Raw genomic sequence first — 18,255 nt, forward strand, 5'->3', positions numbered from 1 at the left:
GTTGTTTAAGCAGCTACAACACCCATCACAGACCTTAGAGTTGGGTTCAAACAAAAATTAGAGGTCGACTGATAGTGGATTTTTAAAGGCTGATATAATAGAGTTTGGAGCAGGAAAAAGCCGATAGCCAATTTATCGGCCAATATCACCCTCCCGCCTGTGATAGAATGAATCGGCTAAACCGATTAATTGGTCATATTCTAGCCCTTCCGCTAATCTGTCCACCCCTTCCTGCCTTCATTCTTCCCATCACTCTCTATTTCTCCTCTCCGTTCAACAGGGCTCCCTTGTTTTCATGGACTTATTCATGCTCTGTATCACATATTAGTCTTATTCGGTGCCATATTTTAAATCTGCCCACCTCCCAACATCCTCCCCCTCTCCTCACAATCTTTCCCTGCGCGTGACGTCCTGAATATAATGTGAGCTCAGCCTCTGGCTCGTGCAGGACAAGTTAAACTGATTCACCAGGGCAGAGCATAGCTTACAGACAGGAAAAAAAAGCAGAGGACATCTTAAGACATTTTCTCCTCTTGAACAAACATGACCCATAGTTTCTTTCCAGCCGTTTTGTGGATAAAATTTGTGTTGGGTGGGATCAAGGCGGAAGCACAAATGCATGAAAGCGTGCATGCAAATTCCTAAAATACCCCGGTGCTCTACAAACTCTGGCCTCCTCTGTGTCTTTTAATGTATTTTTATGATCCTACCACTCAGTCAATGTGCTCTTCAGGGACTTGCATTTGTTTCTCTAAAAAAGGAGAAGGTTTCTTTCCCTTTGTCTCAGGGCACATTAAGGAGAACACCATAAACCAATTACAGGAGGACAAAGGATGCTACATATAAAGCATGGAGATGTGACCTTTATTCTTTGTCTCTGTGATTTCTACATATATCTACATGCATATACTGTAAGTTTGCTTTGTCGGATTATCTTCCACCTCTTGTTTCCTCTCTGATGCTTTCTCCACAGTTGCTCTCTGGGGTGAAAAGGACATGAGAAGAGCCTTGGAGGAGATATATTGGTGAGATTTGATTGTCTTCTATCCTTTCACCCTCTCCTCTCACATCACTCCACCTCTCATTTAATTCAGGTCTTTCTTTATCGTAGTCTTTTATAATATTTTTGGAGTCAATCTCAGTTTCTCTCTTGTATCCTTTTTCCCCTCCCATGCATTAAAAGCACTTGTCGGTGATGTGTCCTTCCATCTGTGTGCCTATCAGCCTTCTCTCCTCTCTTGCTAAATGTCATCTCCAGTATTAAATGCTCTCCTCTCCCAGCTGGCAGAAAAATGGAATTATATGGATCATACACTCTTGACATTTAGATAACAGACACAACTGAAAACCCTGCATGGATAAATGGATATACAGCATAGTTAAGTTAGTAGATACACACACATGTAAACACACATATCGTGCACTCATGTGCTGTCTATCACATTCCTATCTGTCCAGACAAGGCTGGTGACTGACTGCCTCAAAGAGGATTGCATCTCTATCTGTTAAAGTGATCAAACTGCGACTGTAATCTGTCAGAGTGTGATGATACAGATTAGAGTGAAAGACAAGTTAAGAAGATGAAGGTAATCAGTTTGGGAAGTGACAGATTTAAAGAACAGGATTAATACGATCGAAGATTACACGCTACACTCTTAACGCCTGGCTAAGTCTCGCCAACTGAAAAACATAACAGATGAGGGGCGAGCGGCGTGACACACTAAGGGGGGGCCAGGACGGGTGAGAGAGAACGATGGGTTGCTGTTGTTGAGGAATGATTGCTCTCTTCCAGGCATTTATGATTGCGGTTTCTTTTGAAGCTTTCCAGCAAGAGTGAGCATTTGTGTGTGTGTGTGTGTGTGTGCGTGTGCATGTTCACTCTGTGTGGTCCATTTGTGCTAGCAAGGGATAACATAAGTGTGTCCAATAAGAGTGAGTGATCTTTTCTCTGGCACATTAGAGTATAAGTGCATGGATGGCTAATGATACTATAGATGTGAAAGCAGAAAATAAACTGTTGGCTTCAACACCACCACACATATACAGGATACTCACACACACACACACACACACACACACACACACACACACACACACACACACACACACACTCACACACACATGAACTCACTGAGCTTGCTCTGTGGTGCACATCAGTCCAACTTTGTTAAAGCTGGTTTTGCTGTACTCAAAGATTGTGCAGCAGTTAAGACCCCGTGCTGGCCAGGGATTGAAATCCCGCCAGAACACTCTCTGCTTTCAACATCCTGCTCTGTCTCCTTCCATCTCTAGACTCTCCACATCTCTTTCTTTCTATGTGTTTCCTCTCTATCGTTCCCAACTTCTATCCAGCCCTCTGTATGGCTGCATTAGTATGTATGGCTGTGTAGCTCAGGGTTTAGAGGTTTATGTCTCCTAATAGACAGAGATTTGTCCTGTCACACCAACACCCACATACAGCTTACAGAGAGAGACAGAGAGAGAATGACTCCCTCTGCTCTGTGTGTGGAGGGGAGAGAAAGAACATTTATGTTCCTGTCTTATCTCCAGAGAGAAAGGTTCCATTTCTGTACAGACAAATCATAAAGCATTCATTTGTGGCTTTCTCTTCTTTTCTCCCACGCTTTCCATCTTCTTTTTTCCCCCTCTCCTACTCTCTCTCTGACTTTCTCTCCCCCTTTCCCCCCCTTTTTCCCCCGCCGTGATTGGATTAAGACCAAAGAAACAGAGTGAGGAGATGAGGAAGGGATGAGAGCTTATTAAGCATATGTGAGAGGTGAGATGACATTAAGCTATACAGAAAGAGATTGAGCAAGAGGTGTGTGTGACCATGAGTGCAAGTATATGTGTATGTATGTGTGTGTGTGTGTGTGTGCGCGTGCGTGCTTGCGTGCGCGCACAGGGCTGTGTGTTCATGGCACATTTCTGTATTTATCCTCACAGAAGGTAGGGTGAGAAGAGGGAGGAAGTGAGGCGTTTAGCTGTGGAGCACTTTAATCAAGGGGCGAGCAATCCTGCATGACCCACTCTGTCATCCATTATTGATGCCTGCCTCAGCCAGGCTGATGAATCATTAAGCCACTCATCAGGCCTGGGAATTCTGCCTCCTCCTCGGCCGATGACACTCATTTACATAAATCACATGCTGCTATTTTTCACACACGCTCACACATAAACACAAACATACACCCACACACAGTCACGCACGCAAAGTTCACAAATTTTGGCTTGCTTTGGATGTGCATGGCCCACACTTCTTTTCAAAGGTTTTTCAAAAACACACATTTCTGTCATACCTGGAAGAGACGAGCTAACTGGAGCTGCGAACATAGAATTCAGAATGCGGCCTAAACTGTTCACGACAAGTACTCCACAGCTGCAACACCTGCACGCTCACAGATGAAAGCCAATATGCTCCACATCCTCCGGACCTTGCAATTCTATTTGTTCCCCTTCACTAGATGACAGATATGTTTTGCATATGTAATCCAAACAATCACACACAAACACACAGAGAACTTTACATATGGAGAGAATAGAGTGAAACTAGAGGAATGACAGAGAAACAAAAAGAGGCAGAGAGAACCAGATCTTACAGAGTTTGTGTTTACTTCTTGCCTCTGGGAGTTATGGCAGAGGAAAAGTGAAGAATCTTAGGGAAATTGATGAATACCCATGACATGCAGGCACACATACACACACACACACACACGCACGCACGCACACACAATCCACCCACACATTTCTTCTCATCTTTGTGGGGTTTCCCTTGCTCTTCTCTCTCCTCTCCTCTCCTGCTGTTTCCATGTCTTCCCATTCAATGTTGTAACTAATCCCGTACCACAGGGTAAGAATATACCTCACAGCAAGGGTAAGGAGGCCCCATAGCAGACTCATGCAGAAACGCACAAACACAATCACACCAAACATACATACACAAACAGACAGAGGAAGCAGGCACCCTGCCCATATTAAAGAGGTAGCCAAGGCCTGGTGGCTGGTAGCTGGAGGATGCTTGCAGACCACTGTGATCCTGCCATCCTGGCAGCATGCAGCCAGGACATTTCTGCACAGCGCTAAGCTGAGCGCCTGGCATCTCCAATCTGCTAAACACAGGAATGCTGCTCCTCATGATAATTGCGGTGGGTTGTTCTCTCCCTCATGGCTGATGTGAAGGCTAGTTGAAGCAAACGGCATGAATTATTGGTGCCTGCATCATGGCTGATGTTGCTGGTGGAAGTAAGTCTGATATAATTTGATGCATTGTTAGTGATGCATGACTGATCCTGTGCTATCAGAATGTCCTAGTAGGTCATATCTGTTTGGATACATAAACATGACTACACACCAGAATGAACACACATGAGAGCATGGCCACATGCAGGGGTCCAAAAACTGAGCTTGCTAGGGGGGTTTGGGGATGTGCCCAACCCTGAAAAAATTTGATTTCCCTCATCTACATGTGCATTTTAAGATTTTTGGAGCTATTCTCATCCAAAACTTGGATAACAATAGCTTTAAAACCATGTCAGTGGGCAATAGCATAAATTCTCCTGTCAAAGTGTATTAAAAATTATAGTCAGATTATATACAATATCTTTATTTCATCTATTTGTTTGAGTTTCCATCATTTTGGATATGAATAATAGAAATGTGTCTCAAACAGTACATAAACATAAGCAACATGTGTTTTACACAATAATATATTTATACAATAATACTAATGACACTACATTTAGCTAGGCATGTATTGTTGTTAAATTGAGTTTATGGGTAGAACTGTAATTACCAAAGAACATACATCTCTATGGTAATTGGGCTTAGCCTACATTGTTTGGATGTGATAAGGCCAGTCAGTTTTTGTTTGTGTTGAACAACACAGGAACTTAATGCTAATCCTATCCTGGGAACAGTGGGCAGTACCTGCTCTTGCTCTCTCATCTCCATCACCACACCTCTCTTTCTTTTTCTCTCAGTCTCCTCATCTTGTCCTGTTGCTATTTCTTCCCTTGTCAACGCTGAGCTTTGATTGATGCAGTCTTTTCATCTTTGCATGAGTCAGTGAAGAGAGGAAACACAGGGTCAATTGATATTTACATTTAAATGTTACCAGACTCCACTAGGACAATGTTGGAATTATAAAAAAAATATACATAGAAGGAAACCTCATTTAACAGGCATTTTAAACCTTTACACAAACTGAATTTAAAGAGCATTTCAGCTTTTGTTTAAAGATCATCAGTCTGACCCTGGATTGATGGAATTCATGTTAGCTTGCTAGCTAGTTAATTCACTTAAGTGACTCTAACTAACCAGTGTTGTGTAGTTTCCCCTTACATTAACATGAGTCAACCCTTAGCCTAAGCCTACTGGGTGGGTGGCGCTACAAGAAACAAAAGGGTCCACCTCAAAATCTGTTGCTGCATCATGGTGGACGGTGCAATGGTTATCGTAGCGCGAGCGCACAGGAACTATTGGTCACACGATGTCTGAGGATGAAAGACATTGAACTACAAGAACTAAAACTCTCTAGTTTACCTGTATCACGCTTCAGTGGACTCAGCCGCCCGTCCATTTTGTTGATATAAGCAAAGCACCACCATCTTGTTTTGAGTAAAGACTTTGTAGTCAGGACAGGATCATTCACTGCGCCCACCACCACACAAGTAATGACGCCGGTGATCAGATGAGAAAGTCGATGATCTTGGCGTAGTACAATTTCTTGCAGTAGAGTTGCTTTAGGCCATTATTTCACAGGTTTTATTATACACCTCGGAATATAGCACACAAAGCCTTAATATTATTATGGTGTGTATTTTTGTGCTCTTGGCGTGTTTTTTCCCCCTCCTTGAGCATCCGTGTTTAAATGAATTGTGCTGTATAATACACAGTGCACACATACAAGCATTATATTATCAGGTACAAGGACATTTAATAAAGTAATAGCTCAATAATATCCTGGTCATCCCTCCGAATCCTTGACCCTAACATTGATCTTTTTCACCGATTATTTTTCCCTAGGGCCGTCTGTGAGAGCAGAGGTCAGAGGTCAAAGGTCAAAGGTCAGGCGAGGCTGAGGCAGCAGAAACATAAAAGCGTCACCTCGAGATTCAACAAAACCCATTGATAAAAAAAATGCTTGCAATCAAATTGGATTTTATTTTCCACTGGTATTTCATGTCAAGTATTACTGGCTTAAGAAATAATTCTGGAGTTGCCATTACAAGAAAAATACATATCCCCCATTCAACAGACAGACAACAGACATACCAATGAAAATTTCAATGTAGATACCAATGTATACATATGCTATGTAATACATTTTAGAAATTATTTCAGTATCTCAGTTTTCTTCATTCAGGCTATAACTTAAACCAGTCTGTGTATTGGTGCAATATGCCCCATAACAGCCTATTCTGAGTAAGGCACAGCAATGCAAGACACAAAAGCCTTGATCTTATGTCAACGATTTCAGGGAAGCGAAACTTGTTCATATGCATTAAAATTCCTCTGCCACTTTGATCTATAAATGCAAAGTGCCTGCTCGACTTCTTTCAGTCGCAGTTATTCTTATAAATCGGCCTTATGCACATTGAAAATCGAAAGAAAATATGATCTGAAGATCAAGCTGAGGATGAAATCCAAGCTGTTTTTTCAGAAGGAAGCACCTGGGTCTCTGCTGGGATCGGAGTAATTCCTGGGCTTCTGCTGAACCAGGAGGTGCTGGTTCATAGCCCCTCTTTCAGTGAGTCATCTCTCTCCTCCAGAGAAGAGATAATTAATTTGTCTGAGCTGTTCTTAACCCTGACCTGCATGTCAGCGGTGGAGAAACACGCAGGCATTACAGTGGGGCAGCATGCACATCCACATGTGTAGCATGCACATCCACATGTGCCTGCATGCACATGTGGATGTCAAGTTAATGTAGCCATAATTGTATCTGCAATTTTTTTTCATATGTGAAAGCACATCAAGGTAAAGCAGCAAAATGAGAGGCAGAGTCTCAGAGTAAAGTGGAGGTTATTGAAAAACAGAAAATCTGACCATCAAATAAAGCACATACTCCTTTCTTTTATTCCTTCAAGGATTTTTCAGCAATATTGCTACTTCTATATTACTCCCATCGCCTGCACACACAAACTCCTGTATAGGCATACTGTACACACACACACACACACACACACACACACACACACACACACACACACACTCACACTCACACTCACACACACTAACGTTCAAAGACCTAAACAGCAGAACCTTTGACCTGCTAAAAAATGAATGGGCTGGAGAGATGAGACAAAAAGCAATAGGAGAGGGAGACAAGAGGAGCGTCAGAGAGACGGGGATGAGAGCAAAGGTATTGGCTAGAGAAATGTATGAAGGAAAGGACAGAAGGCAGTGGCAAATGATAGTTCGAAAAAAAGAAAAGAAAAAAGACAGAGACGTGAAATTCAGAGTTCAGACTGCGGGGGAAAATCACTCCAGGAGAATAAAAGAGGATACAACCGATCCTTGAATGAAACATGACATCCTAATGAGTGTGAAACAACAACGCTTTCATCTCTTCATCCTTCACCTGTCGTCTTGCTCTCCTCGTTTCGTCAGGACTTGGGCAATGATACTCTTTTGATAACCCTGATTTCAGGTTTTTGTGTGTAGGGTTTTGTTTCGAGGGTGTCTTTCAGTTTCTACCTGAGCTGGTGTTCCAGATGGTTCATCAAACATCCCATAATTATCAAACGCTCACTAATTGTACGTGAGTGTGTGTGTTTATGTGCTGGTGTGTCTCCAGGTAATTATCTGATGCTGCGATCACTAATGACCACACAGACAAACATCTGTCCCAAGGTAATATACAAAATGAGAGGTTGGCCATCTGTTGTGTCTGTGTGTGTGCGTGTGCATGTGTACACACGTGTATAATAGCTTGTGTGTCACTCACAACATGCATCTAATATCAGAATCTGCTCTTTAAAGATCCTATAATAAAAGTTTTAATCAACAAGCAGCCCTCGCTCCTCATGTATTAACATACAAACTATTACAAAACAGTCACAACCCACACTATACCCTCCAAATGTGCTCACACACACCCACACAGAGCTCACGCAGATCAACTCGGCCCCACAAACATCCTTACAGTTAGGCCACAGAAGCAGATTTTCCCTTTCAGACATCAGACCCAAACATCAGTAAAATAAATGCTTCCAATTCACAAACCAGCGTCTTATGTCTGATCAGACTTTGAGTCTTAATGGAAGGTTATTAATGTGTACTGCGGGTGAAACCCTGTATGTGAATGAAAAAAATTATTTTTGTATAAGTTCAAGAGGTTGAACAATTCATGCAGGGTTGTGCGTACGTGTGTGTTTGTGTGCATGCTGGTGTTCCCAGTGCAGCAGATCAAAGAGACACAAATAAAGAATGAATCAGTCGTGAGCAAATTGAATAAAGATCATTTCCATCTCAGAGGTGAACAAGCATCACAAAGCCAGCGAGCACACTCTAGCAGAAGCACAAAGACGCCTATACATAGGTAGAGAAATGCGCTTGTACATCTTGCGCCTCCCTCTTCTTCTCTGTCATTCCTGAGGGTGTGCTGCGCTGTTGTTGAGAGACTGGCAGGTTATGTCACCTCAACCAACGGTTTCATTTACAAGTTACACAAAGCAGCACAAAGAAACAGAGAGGAAACTTGCTGGGTAACAGAAAGAGAAGAAACCACAAAAAAGCTGAGAATGAGTCAGAAAATAGCGAGGCAGCAGAGGAAAGACGGCACATTACCTCCATGGAACCACCCGGGTTATCAAGTAGAGGTTATTATGCTATGAAGCACTAATGAATTCATTAGCTAAATGAAATGTCAATAAAGGCTTGAGAGAGTGTTAAAATCGATGCCAACTGTCTCGCTCTCCCCCTCTCCCTCCTCTTTCTCTTCATCCTATCTCACCCATCTGTCCCAATTATCCACCTTTCTCCCCAACACACACTCGCGCACACAATCTCTCCGGAGTGTTGAGTGTAAACGTGATGGAGGACATTAGCGGTGATCAGTGGGAGCACTTTGCAGCGGTCAGCAGGAATGGTCCAGTCATATAGGACTTTAGTATTCAGCAGCACTCACCTGCTCACTCTCAAACAGCTCCACTAGGGCCTGATGTCTGAGCTCGATGTGTGTGTGTGTGTGTGTGTGTGTGTGTGTGTGTGTGTGTGTGTGTTTGTGTGAATTAACATTAGACTTTACCAATGTGAGTGACTGCAGCATTATGGGCCTCGACTCTGAAGTAGCTTTTCTGGCGACACAAAACTCAACGACGCCACAGCTGCTTTTAAGTTTGTATTGCAAACACCTTTTTATCTCAAACTCACATTTAACTAATCGCTTTCTTTCTGACATTTGTTGAACTTCATAAATGTCAAGATGCCATTACCAGCTTGATCGTCCCCTGGGTGTTCTTTGATACTAAGATGGTATCAGTTATTATTATGATCCTCATTAAAAGTGCACAAAGATTCCTGGGTATCGTGTTTACGCCCATGAGCAAACTGGCACGCCAAATGGCAAGCCAGTTGGCTCATCTCACCTCTGTCCCCTCATGATGGCTTAATATTTGTAGCTAAGTACTTGACTCACTCTGAACATGGCCGTGTTTTTGTGCAGCTTAATAGTTGTTTCAAGATAATTGTTCAGGGCATATGTTTAAATGCCACCTCATTTACATAAACACTGCTCAGCTCCCTGCGGAATCAATGAAAACACGAGGGTGCAAGCGCAGAGTCACATCCACATACACACTCACACATGCCGACGCACTCACTTTGACACTGTGCTGTACAGCCAAGGATTCATCTGTTTTCTGCAACGGCAGTGAAATATGCATCAAAGTGGTCTTCAGTGGATGAGCAGCTAAGTACGCACACACACACACAAGCTATACAAGCTATAATATTCTAGAGAGAGAAGGTTTTTAAAAGGACACTCTGAGACGGCGGGAAAGGGATTGGAGGATTTTCGGACAAGAGGCAGGAAAAGAAATTGAAAGTGTATCAGTTTGGAGCTGTCTGAATTGGGAGATGCATTAAAGCTGTGTCTGTCCACACACACCTCTCTGTTGCTACGTCTCTCCTCCTGTCCTCCCTCTACGCTGACACCAAGAACAGAAAACCTTTGAAGTGTTAATGAGAGTTTGAAGAATGACTCACCAGTGATGATTAAGCTCTAATATACATACGGGAACCAAAATTTAGACACGTCCAAGAAACCTATCACAAAGACTAATTAGTGGTGATAAAGTAGTAATGAGCAAAATCCTAATCTAGACATACCGCAGCACTCCACAGGGAAGCTAACTAAACAACAAAACAGAGAAGTCTTAACAAACACAAGAGGATTTGTTGTGGAGGAAGAAAAGGTGGGGTGTCGAGAGGGCTGTGCCTTACCACTCACAGGCTCCCAGTGTTGTCTTAATGCTGCAATTTCTTATCAAAGTGAAGACACAAGAAGTTACCCCTGACAAATCCCAGTTGTAAAATCCTTTGTACTCCACTGATCTAAGCTAAATCAAAGAGCAGATACAGTAGCTGTTGTGCCGGTTGGCACGGCATCCTCCACAATGGGATGGACAGGTGTAAAAGATGCTGCTCAGCATGTCGAACAATCTTGAAGAGGTGTGTTAAACTCACTCACTCGCTCCTGGCTGAAGTTTCACCTAACACAAGAGGTCACTTTTGAACTGCTTGGCCACTAGTGCAGCCTGTTTATCACGCTGACAGGCCCATAAATTGGCCCATGTCGAAACTAATATGGATAAATGTGAAAGCATATCTTTTTTTTTTTTTTTGACCCTCAATACTCACTTAGCCAGCATTTTCCATCACTGAAAACTTTCCACATGTAGCTTTATCTGCATTAGTTTGGCCTTGGAGGTAGAAAATGTCCTTCCTCCCATGAATGACACCGATTACTAACAGTATGCAGCTCGGAGAGAATGATACGTATTCAGCTGCTATTTTTACTTGTCTCTGTTCACATGTAGACCAGCCACGGTTGAGCCTGTAAGACCCTGAAGCCTGCATGGTTTCAAGTCTTTAGCTGGAGGAAGTCTACATATTCCTGTTGAATGAGGTTCTGAGTCACTGCTGCTGATGCTGTTTGCTTGAATGGTTTTCTTTGATGCTATTTCTACTTTTAGGGGATATGAATAAAGTTTTAGATTTGTGGTAGGGCTCTACAGACTCCTAACTTTCAGTCATTCACCTGATTTTACTGTTCAGTATGATATTTCAACTATTTAATCATAAGCCTTTTTCAGAGTCGTCATTAATAAAATGAACAATGGCTAAATTCCATTTCGCTGCTACAGTTTCAGGGTCCTGCTATTGGCTCACTGTCGCCCTGTCAAGACTCACTGGACAGAGCAGAACCATCATTCATATTATCAGAAACATCTGCCTTTTCTCTACTATGGCAAGTCTGCAAAACTATTTGAGATGACTTGGATCTAGATTAGTGAATGCACTATTAGAACATATCACAAGCACTTGAGGGCATCAACAAGAAAGAGCAGTCTCAGCTCTGAACAGCCGTTCTAGGAACTGTACAAGCCAAGCGCCATTTGAACATTACCATTTGAAGCCATACCTGAGTTTTGGGACTGATACCAAAAATGACTTTTTTAGACCGCTGACTTTGGGGAATACAAATATGTTTCAAACCTTTTTTTATTGCAATAAATTATGCCAAATTGCTAGCAGCTTGTTCAAAAGAATAAAATCTCTGAGAAGCTAAACTCTTTTCTTAGACAAGACCAAACTTGTTGCAGGGGCAGTAAAAAAAAAAGAAGAGAGTTTCATGATTCTACAAGGAGATGAATGGGCTCATCGGAGACAGATGATTCAATCAATTCAAATTTAAAAGGGAAGCCCTAATTTTTTTATAAGAACTGAGAGATTCACACTGTATATGTAGAGTGTGTACAGTAATTATCTCCTTTGGTAGTCTTTCAGCATCTCGAAATAATTTGTGTGTGTGTGTGTGTGTGTGTGTGTGTGTGTGTGTGTGTGTGTGTGTGCGCAAAAGTTTGCAAGTACATTACTCTTTCAAGCATCTCTGGCACTGTGACTGTGTCTGCTCTACACTATTCGCTCATTCCCATCACATAGTGAGCGCGGGCCGAACATGACAGACTGGTAATGACTTGAGTATGAACACACACACACGCTCACATACACACACACACACACACACACACACACACACACGCTCACACAGACACATGCATACACACATACCAGCTGCTCCTTTCCTCCTTTCTCATCAAACTTGTCATCAGCTCCGCCAGTTTGTCTCGTCTCACATTAAGAGCTCATGAATAATGTGTGATTACCACAGACTCTTCGAGCAGCTCATGCACCCCCATTCACACAGTCCAAAATATCATGTACATATTTACATGTACTTTCATTTCCTTTACCTCTCTATCCGCCTCCCCCCCCCCCTTCCTTTCTTTCACACACTCTTTCTTTGTCTCTGCAAGTGTACAAACACACACACAAATACTCCACAGTAAGTGCACACAGACTGAGAGACAACTAAATGCCAGTCTGGTGGCTCAAAGGAACCACGGGCACCAGGAAAAGGTCAGGGAGTTACCCTACCGGGCTGGGCAGGTCACACACACACACACACACACACACACACACACACACACACACACACACACACACACACACACACACACACACACATACACACACACAGACCAACACACACCTAACTCCCCAGGTAATTAGTGTTATTTTCAGCTGGGCAACTCATCTCCTCCTGAAAGCGCTAATGTAATTTGATTCGTTTAATTCCCACAGCCATGAGCGAGAGAGAAGGAGGCATGGAGAGACGATGGCTTCATGGTTGGATTCCCAGTTTCTCCTCTGTTTAAAATATTCACATATACTGTGAAAAAAAAAAGTATTTTATGCTTCAAGAAAAGAAATGATGATCCCTTGCAAAAATATCCACCTTTGTCATCCACCTCCTCTCAGTATGACAGTGACTCTGGGTCTTGTTTTCTTATCTTTCTTGCACACACAGACAAACACACTTTTCAATTGTGAGAACTTCCTATGATAACACAAATACCCTAACTTTGACCCTTATCAAGAACTTGGCCCATGATAAAGTGGGGGAAAAAAAGATAATCTCACTTGGTTAAAATACACTCTTTTACAAGCTCCAGGACTAAAAAGCAGGTATTCCAAGAACAAAACCACAAACACACTACTCTGTCTCTCTCTCTCTCTTTCTCTCTCTCTCTCTCTCTCTCACACACACACACACACAAACACACCTAGGGAAATCTATCAAAACCCACATGTTCTCCTACCGGTGAATCACTGGTTGCAGTTGGGCACAGCGGTCCTCTGAAGACCCCCTTGACGCGCCGAAAGTGTCCATTGCTCAGGTGTGTGGAGCTGATAACCAGGTAGTAACACGCGCTGCACGCCATCCCGGGGCCCTCACGAGGTTTGGGGCCCATGAAAGCGGCTTTCCTCAGAGTCGGGTCCTGGTCGTCGACAGGACGCCAAAGTATAGGGATGTTCTGCAGGTGAGAACGCACGGTGCGTGGGAGGACGTCTCACTCCTGTCCTCTCTTAGGAAGTCTGTTTCTGCATATGAAGGGAGACAAGATGAGGGTGGCTCTGAGGGATAAGACTTTACCTGTCCATGTGGTGTGTGTGTGTGTGTGTGTGAGAGAGAGAGAGAGAGAGAGAGAGCGAGAGAGAGGGGGGGGGGAGAGAACAACAAACAGAAAGAAACAGTGACAGACTGAGAGACGGGGATGTTATACTGACCGAGCTCTGCCGCTGGAGTCTGCGCTTGGCATGCTGTCGTCGGTCGGGCTTAAATAAATGAATGAGCGCCTGTGGAGTGCCAGAGGAAGAGAGGAATCCATCCAGTCCCTGCTTCACACACACACACGCACACATTCACACACAGACACACACTCTCTCTCCCTCTCTCGCGCCCACCCCGCCTCTGTCTCTCTCTTTTTCTGTCTTTTTCTCAGTCCACTGGTCCAGTCTGTAAAGTGTATGTAGCCTCAGCCAAGCAGCAGCAGCAGCAGCAGCAGCAGCAGCAGCAGCAGCAGCAGCAGCAGCCCAACTGGGGCTCTCAGTAAAGATAAAGGGAGCAGACACTCTCGCAGGTGCGCCTCCGCTTCAAGCACGTCGAGGAGGAAAGAAGGGGAAAACATCTGACCCTCTTTTTCTTCTTCTCTGCTCTCTATTGATCAGCACCGGGTTTAAAAATCGCCCGTCTTGTGAAAGAAATTCCGCTGTGCGAGGTGGGAGAGACGATAAATCCATCCGGAGCAGTCCTGTAGTTATTATCAGGTTCCAGCGCAGGCAGGCTGAAGTGATTCAGATTATTTCTCAAGAAGGAAACACTCTCTCTCTCTCTCTCTCTCTCTCTCTCTCTGTCTCTCTCTCTCTCTGTGTCTGCCTCTCTTCTCGGGGGCTGCACCGGACCGGATTCCTGTCTGTGCTGTTGCCTATAATATGCAGCCCGTGTCTGTGTGTGTGGGTCTGGGATAGGGGGGTGGGGGGGTGGGGTGACTGCTGTCCACGCTGTGCTTGAGTAACTCAGAATTTCAGCGTCTTCCTCTAGAAGGGAATGGCATAAACTTTATTTGTAAGGTGCGTGTATGACTTAAAGATGTCTGCAAATGAGCCACCGACAATATGTTTGCATCAGTCGCTTGCTCTCTCTCTCTCTCTCTCTCTCTCTCTCTCTCTCCCTTGTGTCCCCATTCTTCACCCCTCTCCCTCTCCTTCTCCTTTTCCTTTTGAGGGCATCAAAGTAAAAGCGCCATGCTTTTACATGCTTCTACGAGGTCTCGATATCATCAGGGGGAAGGAAGCCTCACTCAGTTGATGATTTGATTACTACAGATAAAGGGCTCTTTCTCCGGCTCGGCCTGTCAAACTGCGCCGTGTTCCGTCAATAGAGCAACTCGGAACCAGCTGCAGCTGAGCCTCAGTCTGTCTCAGCGGCGTATGGCGCTGTTCACCAACGCGGTGCTGAAACTATTAAACTGCGAGCAGCCACTGCGCAGCACTGCACAGCACTGCACGGCGCGTCATGCATACTCAGCCCAGGATTAGGGTGCCTTTTGTGCTCAGCGTCAACACAGAGCTGCTACAGACAGCTCTGGGTTACAAAGGTAAACATAAAGTAGAAGGACACAGATGGAGGAGAAGGGTCCACCCTGCTCTCTTCCTGCTCCTTCTAACTTGCTGCACGCAGCTACATGAAATATGTCCTTCATGTTAACTTTTTTTTTCTTTTTTTTCCCAGGCAGGACACCTGTCACTTCCTGTGAAGATGAAATAGGTCTCAACAAAAATACATGACTCTTACAGGCCACTTATCCTCCCACGTACACGGTATTTAGATATAGTGCAGCTGTAAATTCAGCTTTTAAATAACTGACTCCAGTGACTAAATCAAAATAACAGAAACCCAAAGTGCTTCTGTTGTTTTGATGCACAGAAAAAAAGAACTTTCTTTTATCAAATCTTTTATTCAACAAACACCCAAAGGACACCTTGAAAAAGGAAAAAAGAAAAAACCTTTTAGGCTTCTGCCACAATTTCTTCAAAACAGGGCTGATACTTGCACTTTTGCAGCTTTTGCAAACTTATTATTCTCAGCAACCTCCTACTCTTTGTCAAACTGTTGCTCCTGTGCAACCTACTCATTCTCTCATTCCACAGCAGTTTCCTAAACTTCACCAAGTTTCTGTCCAGTCCTTCAGGCCAGGCTCCTGCCACTTCTCACCCTACTCCCCCCAAACCATGGCCCTTTGTAGCTGCCTGCATCACCACATGAACTAGCCTCAGAGCTTAGAGTTATTCAAAGCAAAGCTGCTCTTTGGTTTTGATCTGTTATAACTGAGAGAGTGTGTGATGGTGCTGTTTTTATCTGCATGCCCTCCTACATGAGAGGTTTGTTCCCTGCGGACTCTACAGTTCCCAGTTACAGTAGACACATAGAGAATGAAGCATGGCTCTGTCTGTCTTTACCGTTCTCATTTATGGGTCTATTAATGGGCTTCTGCCTTCCTCCTCTATGACACAAAGACACACACTTTGCATTTATGAGCAGACACAAACACTTATTTACATCTTTGCATGGTGACCCTCTCTGGTTTCTCAGGAGATCAGAGCGATAGTCAGTGGAGTGTATTGTGTAGCCGACGGTATGGCTATGCTATGATGCTGTGTGTGTGTCAAAAGACCATGCAAGTGTGTACAACATGTGAAGATTTGCCTCTGAGTTTGTTCGTGTCTGTTAGACCATCTTTAATCCACAAATTTATTTTAGTTCTTATGAAGTGACCTCAACAACCCACCCCTAGTATTTCATAGGTCTGATTCCAGTGACTGAGTCAACATAATAAAGAACAAGAGAACACTTAGCCTGTTTTTGAGGTAGAGATCTAACCTTGGATTTCTTTACAGCTTCTATTTAACTTCTATTTAAAAATCCCTCCAAAGCCAAATTTAAAATGAACAGTTACTTCCTATTCAGGCGGATGTTGGCTTAAAACTCCTGCAGTGTACAAAAATTCAGGGACATCTTTCAGATATACGTTACAGCCTTTTTACACATTTCACATCTTAGTAATCTCAAAGATTAAGAATTAATTAAATCTCCTGATTCTTTATCTCTTTGTAATTGGTGTGGATTTAAAGTCTATGAAAGGACAGTGTGATCCTGCCTTGGTATTTTTCTGTGAATCTTACAGTATAGGAACCTAGAGGAGTTTACATTCTGCTTTACACACTGATTCCAATAATGTTTTTATTAAATCTATTCAATTTTGACTAATTTTAAGCCAATAAATACATGGATAAATCACTGTCCAGTGAAAGCAATGGCTGTGGTTTTGAATCAAGGATTAAATATTCTCCTACTTCTTTGGGCTAAGCCATTAAAAAAAAACCAATAAATTATCTGAAAACCCATTAACAGGACCTTTTTCCAAAATCATGAAAAGTTGGTAATACATGATTTTTGATTATACATAAAAAGTTCTTTGGGCAAATATTAAAAATCCAGTACTTAAATTTTGGTGTCTGGTTAAGCTTTTCTAGGAAAGGAGAAAGTTGGACCCATGATTGTATTTTTCCACGAGTGTGTCAGTCTGCGTGCTCTTACACAAGTAAGTACGGCATGTTTTCCTCCGCTCATCCGCACTCCACTCTCTCCAGTGATTTGCTTTCTGCTAAGCTGTCCAGGATCTTCTGCCAGTTCATTGTAACCCTGAGGTTCAACAGTGTGTGTTTGTGCGTGTGTGTAAACGTGTGTGGCTGTTTACACAGTACTGATGCTGATCTGTCCCAATGGCCAGCATTATCAGTTTGTTGGTTCCCTGCTGCTCTGCAGTCTAAACTCTAACATCACCCCGCCGCTGCAATTTCCTCCTGAAACCGCCGGCCTGAAACTCCACAGATTATATCAGCACAACTCTCTAATGACAATAAAGGTGTCTGGTTGGAGAAAAAACATCAGTGTGCTCGTGTCCACTCACAGACACCCTCGCATACATGTATGAAATTTGCACGTGTCCTGTGTCAGTGATGTAAACATTGTCTTGATGCTTTTTCTCAGCCACTTTACCGCCTGGGAATACACTTTCCTCACACAAGAAAAAGGAAACCAATTTCACGCAGGAAATTGCCTCCATACTATCTTCTGGCAAAAGCTTTAGTTAATGTCTCATACACTTAAGCACTGCTAGGTAATGTATTTTCTATGTCCTGGGGTGCCACTGAGAGCGAAGCAGCAGCAGTAATGAGTGTATACCGAACAATCAGGTAATGCACAAGACAAAGGAACGAATCCTTAAGGCTCCTCGATAGTGATGCAAAAAAGGAACTCCTTTGTATTTGTCAATAATGTTCTAATAATGTCAGGGATCAGAAAGCACACAGTGTGCAGGTGTGTGATGCAGAGTGACTCAGTACCTCCAGAATGTACTGGGTGTATGTGCAGAAGAGGGGTGGGGTGGTGGGGGTCGGTGGGGACTATTTGCACTGATCATCCACAAGAGGAAAACCGTTGTGTATATTTTAAACACTCTAATTCCCTGAAGTACCTCCCCTCTCCCTTGCTCTCTCCCTGCTCCTGGTGCACTCATTACTGTTGGAAATGATGCAGTAATACTGAGGGGAGGGGAGGGGGGTGGG

At 43.4% G+C, this 18,255-nt stretch overlaps 1 protein-coding gene across 2 annotated transcripts in view; it reads right to left on the reverse strand.

The window, feature by feature from the left end:
* znf804b (zinc finger protein 804B) overlaps positions 1 to 14,514 on the reverse strand; it is a 36,691-nt gene extending 22,177 nt beyond the window's left edge. Inside the window, exons 1-2 of one of the 2 annotated variants that reach the window (XM_087173177.1) lie at positions 13,855 to 14,514; positions 13,386 to 13,668 (exon numbers count right to left, since the gene is read on the reverse strand). In XM_087173177.1, the coding sequence (XP_087029303.1) occupies positions 13,386 to 13,538 (153 nt within the window). In that variant the 5' untranslated portion in view covers positions 13,539 to 13,668; positions 13,855 to 14,514. Of the gene's footprint in view, positions 1 to 13,373; positions 13,669 to 13,854 lie in introns of both variants that reach the window. The other variant, XM_087173176.1, reaches the window with a different exon arrangement.
* Positions 14,515 to 18,255: the final 3,741 nt, after the last annotated feature.

The sequence above is a fragment of the Seriola lalandi genome, unplaced genomic scaffold, assembly GCF_002814215.2.
Source record: "Seriola lalandi dorsalis isolate HSWRI2012SDOR001 ecotype SW California unplaced genomic scaffold, Sedor1 jcf7180002054062, whole genome shotgun sequence".
Taxonomy (NCBI): Eukaryota; Metazoa; Chordata; class Actinopteri; order Carangiformes; family Carangidae; genus Seriola; species Seriola lalandi.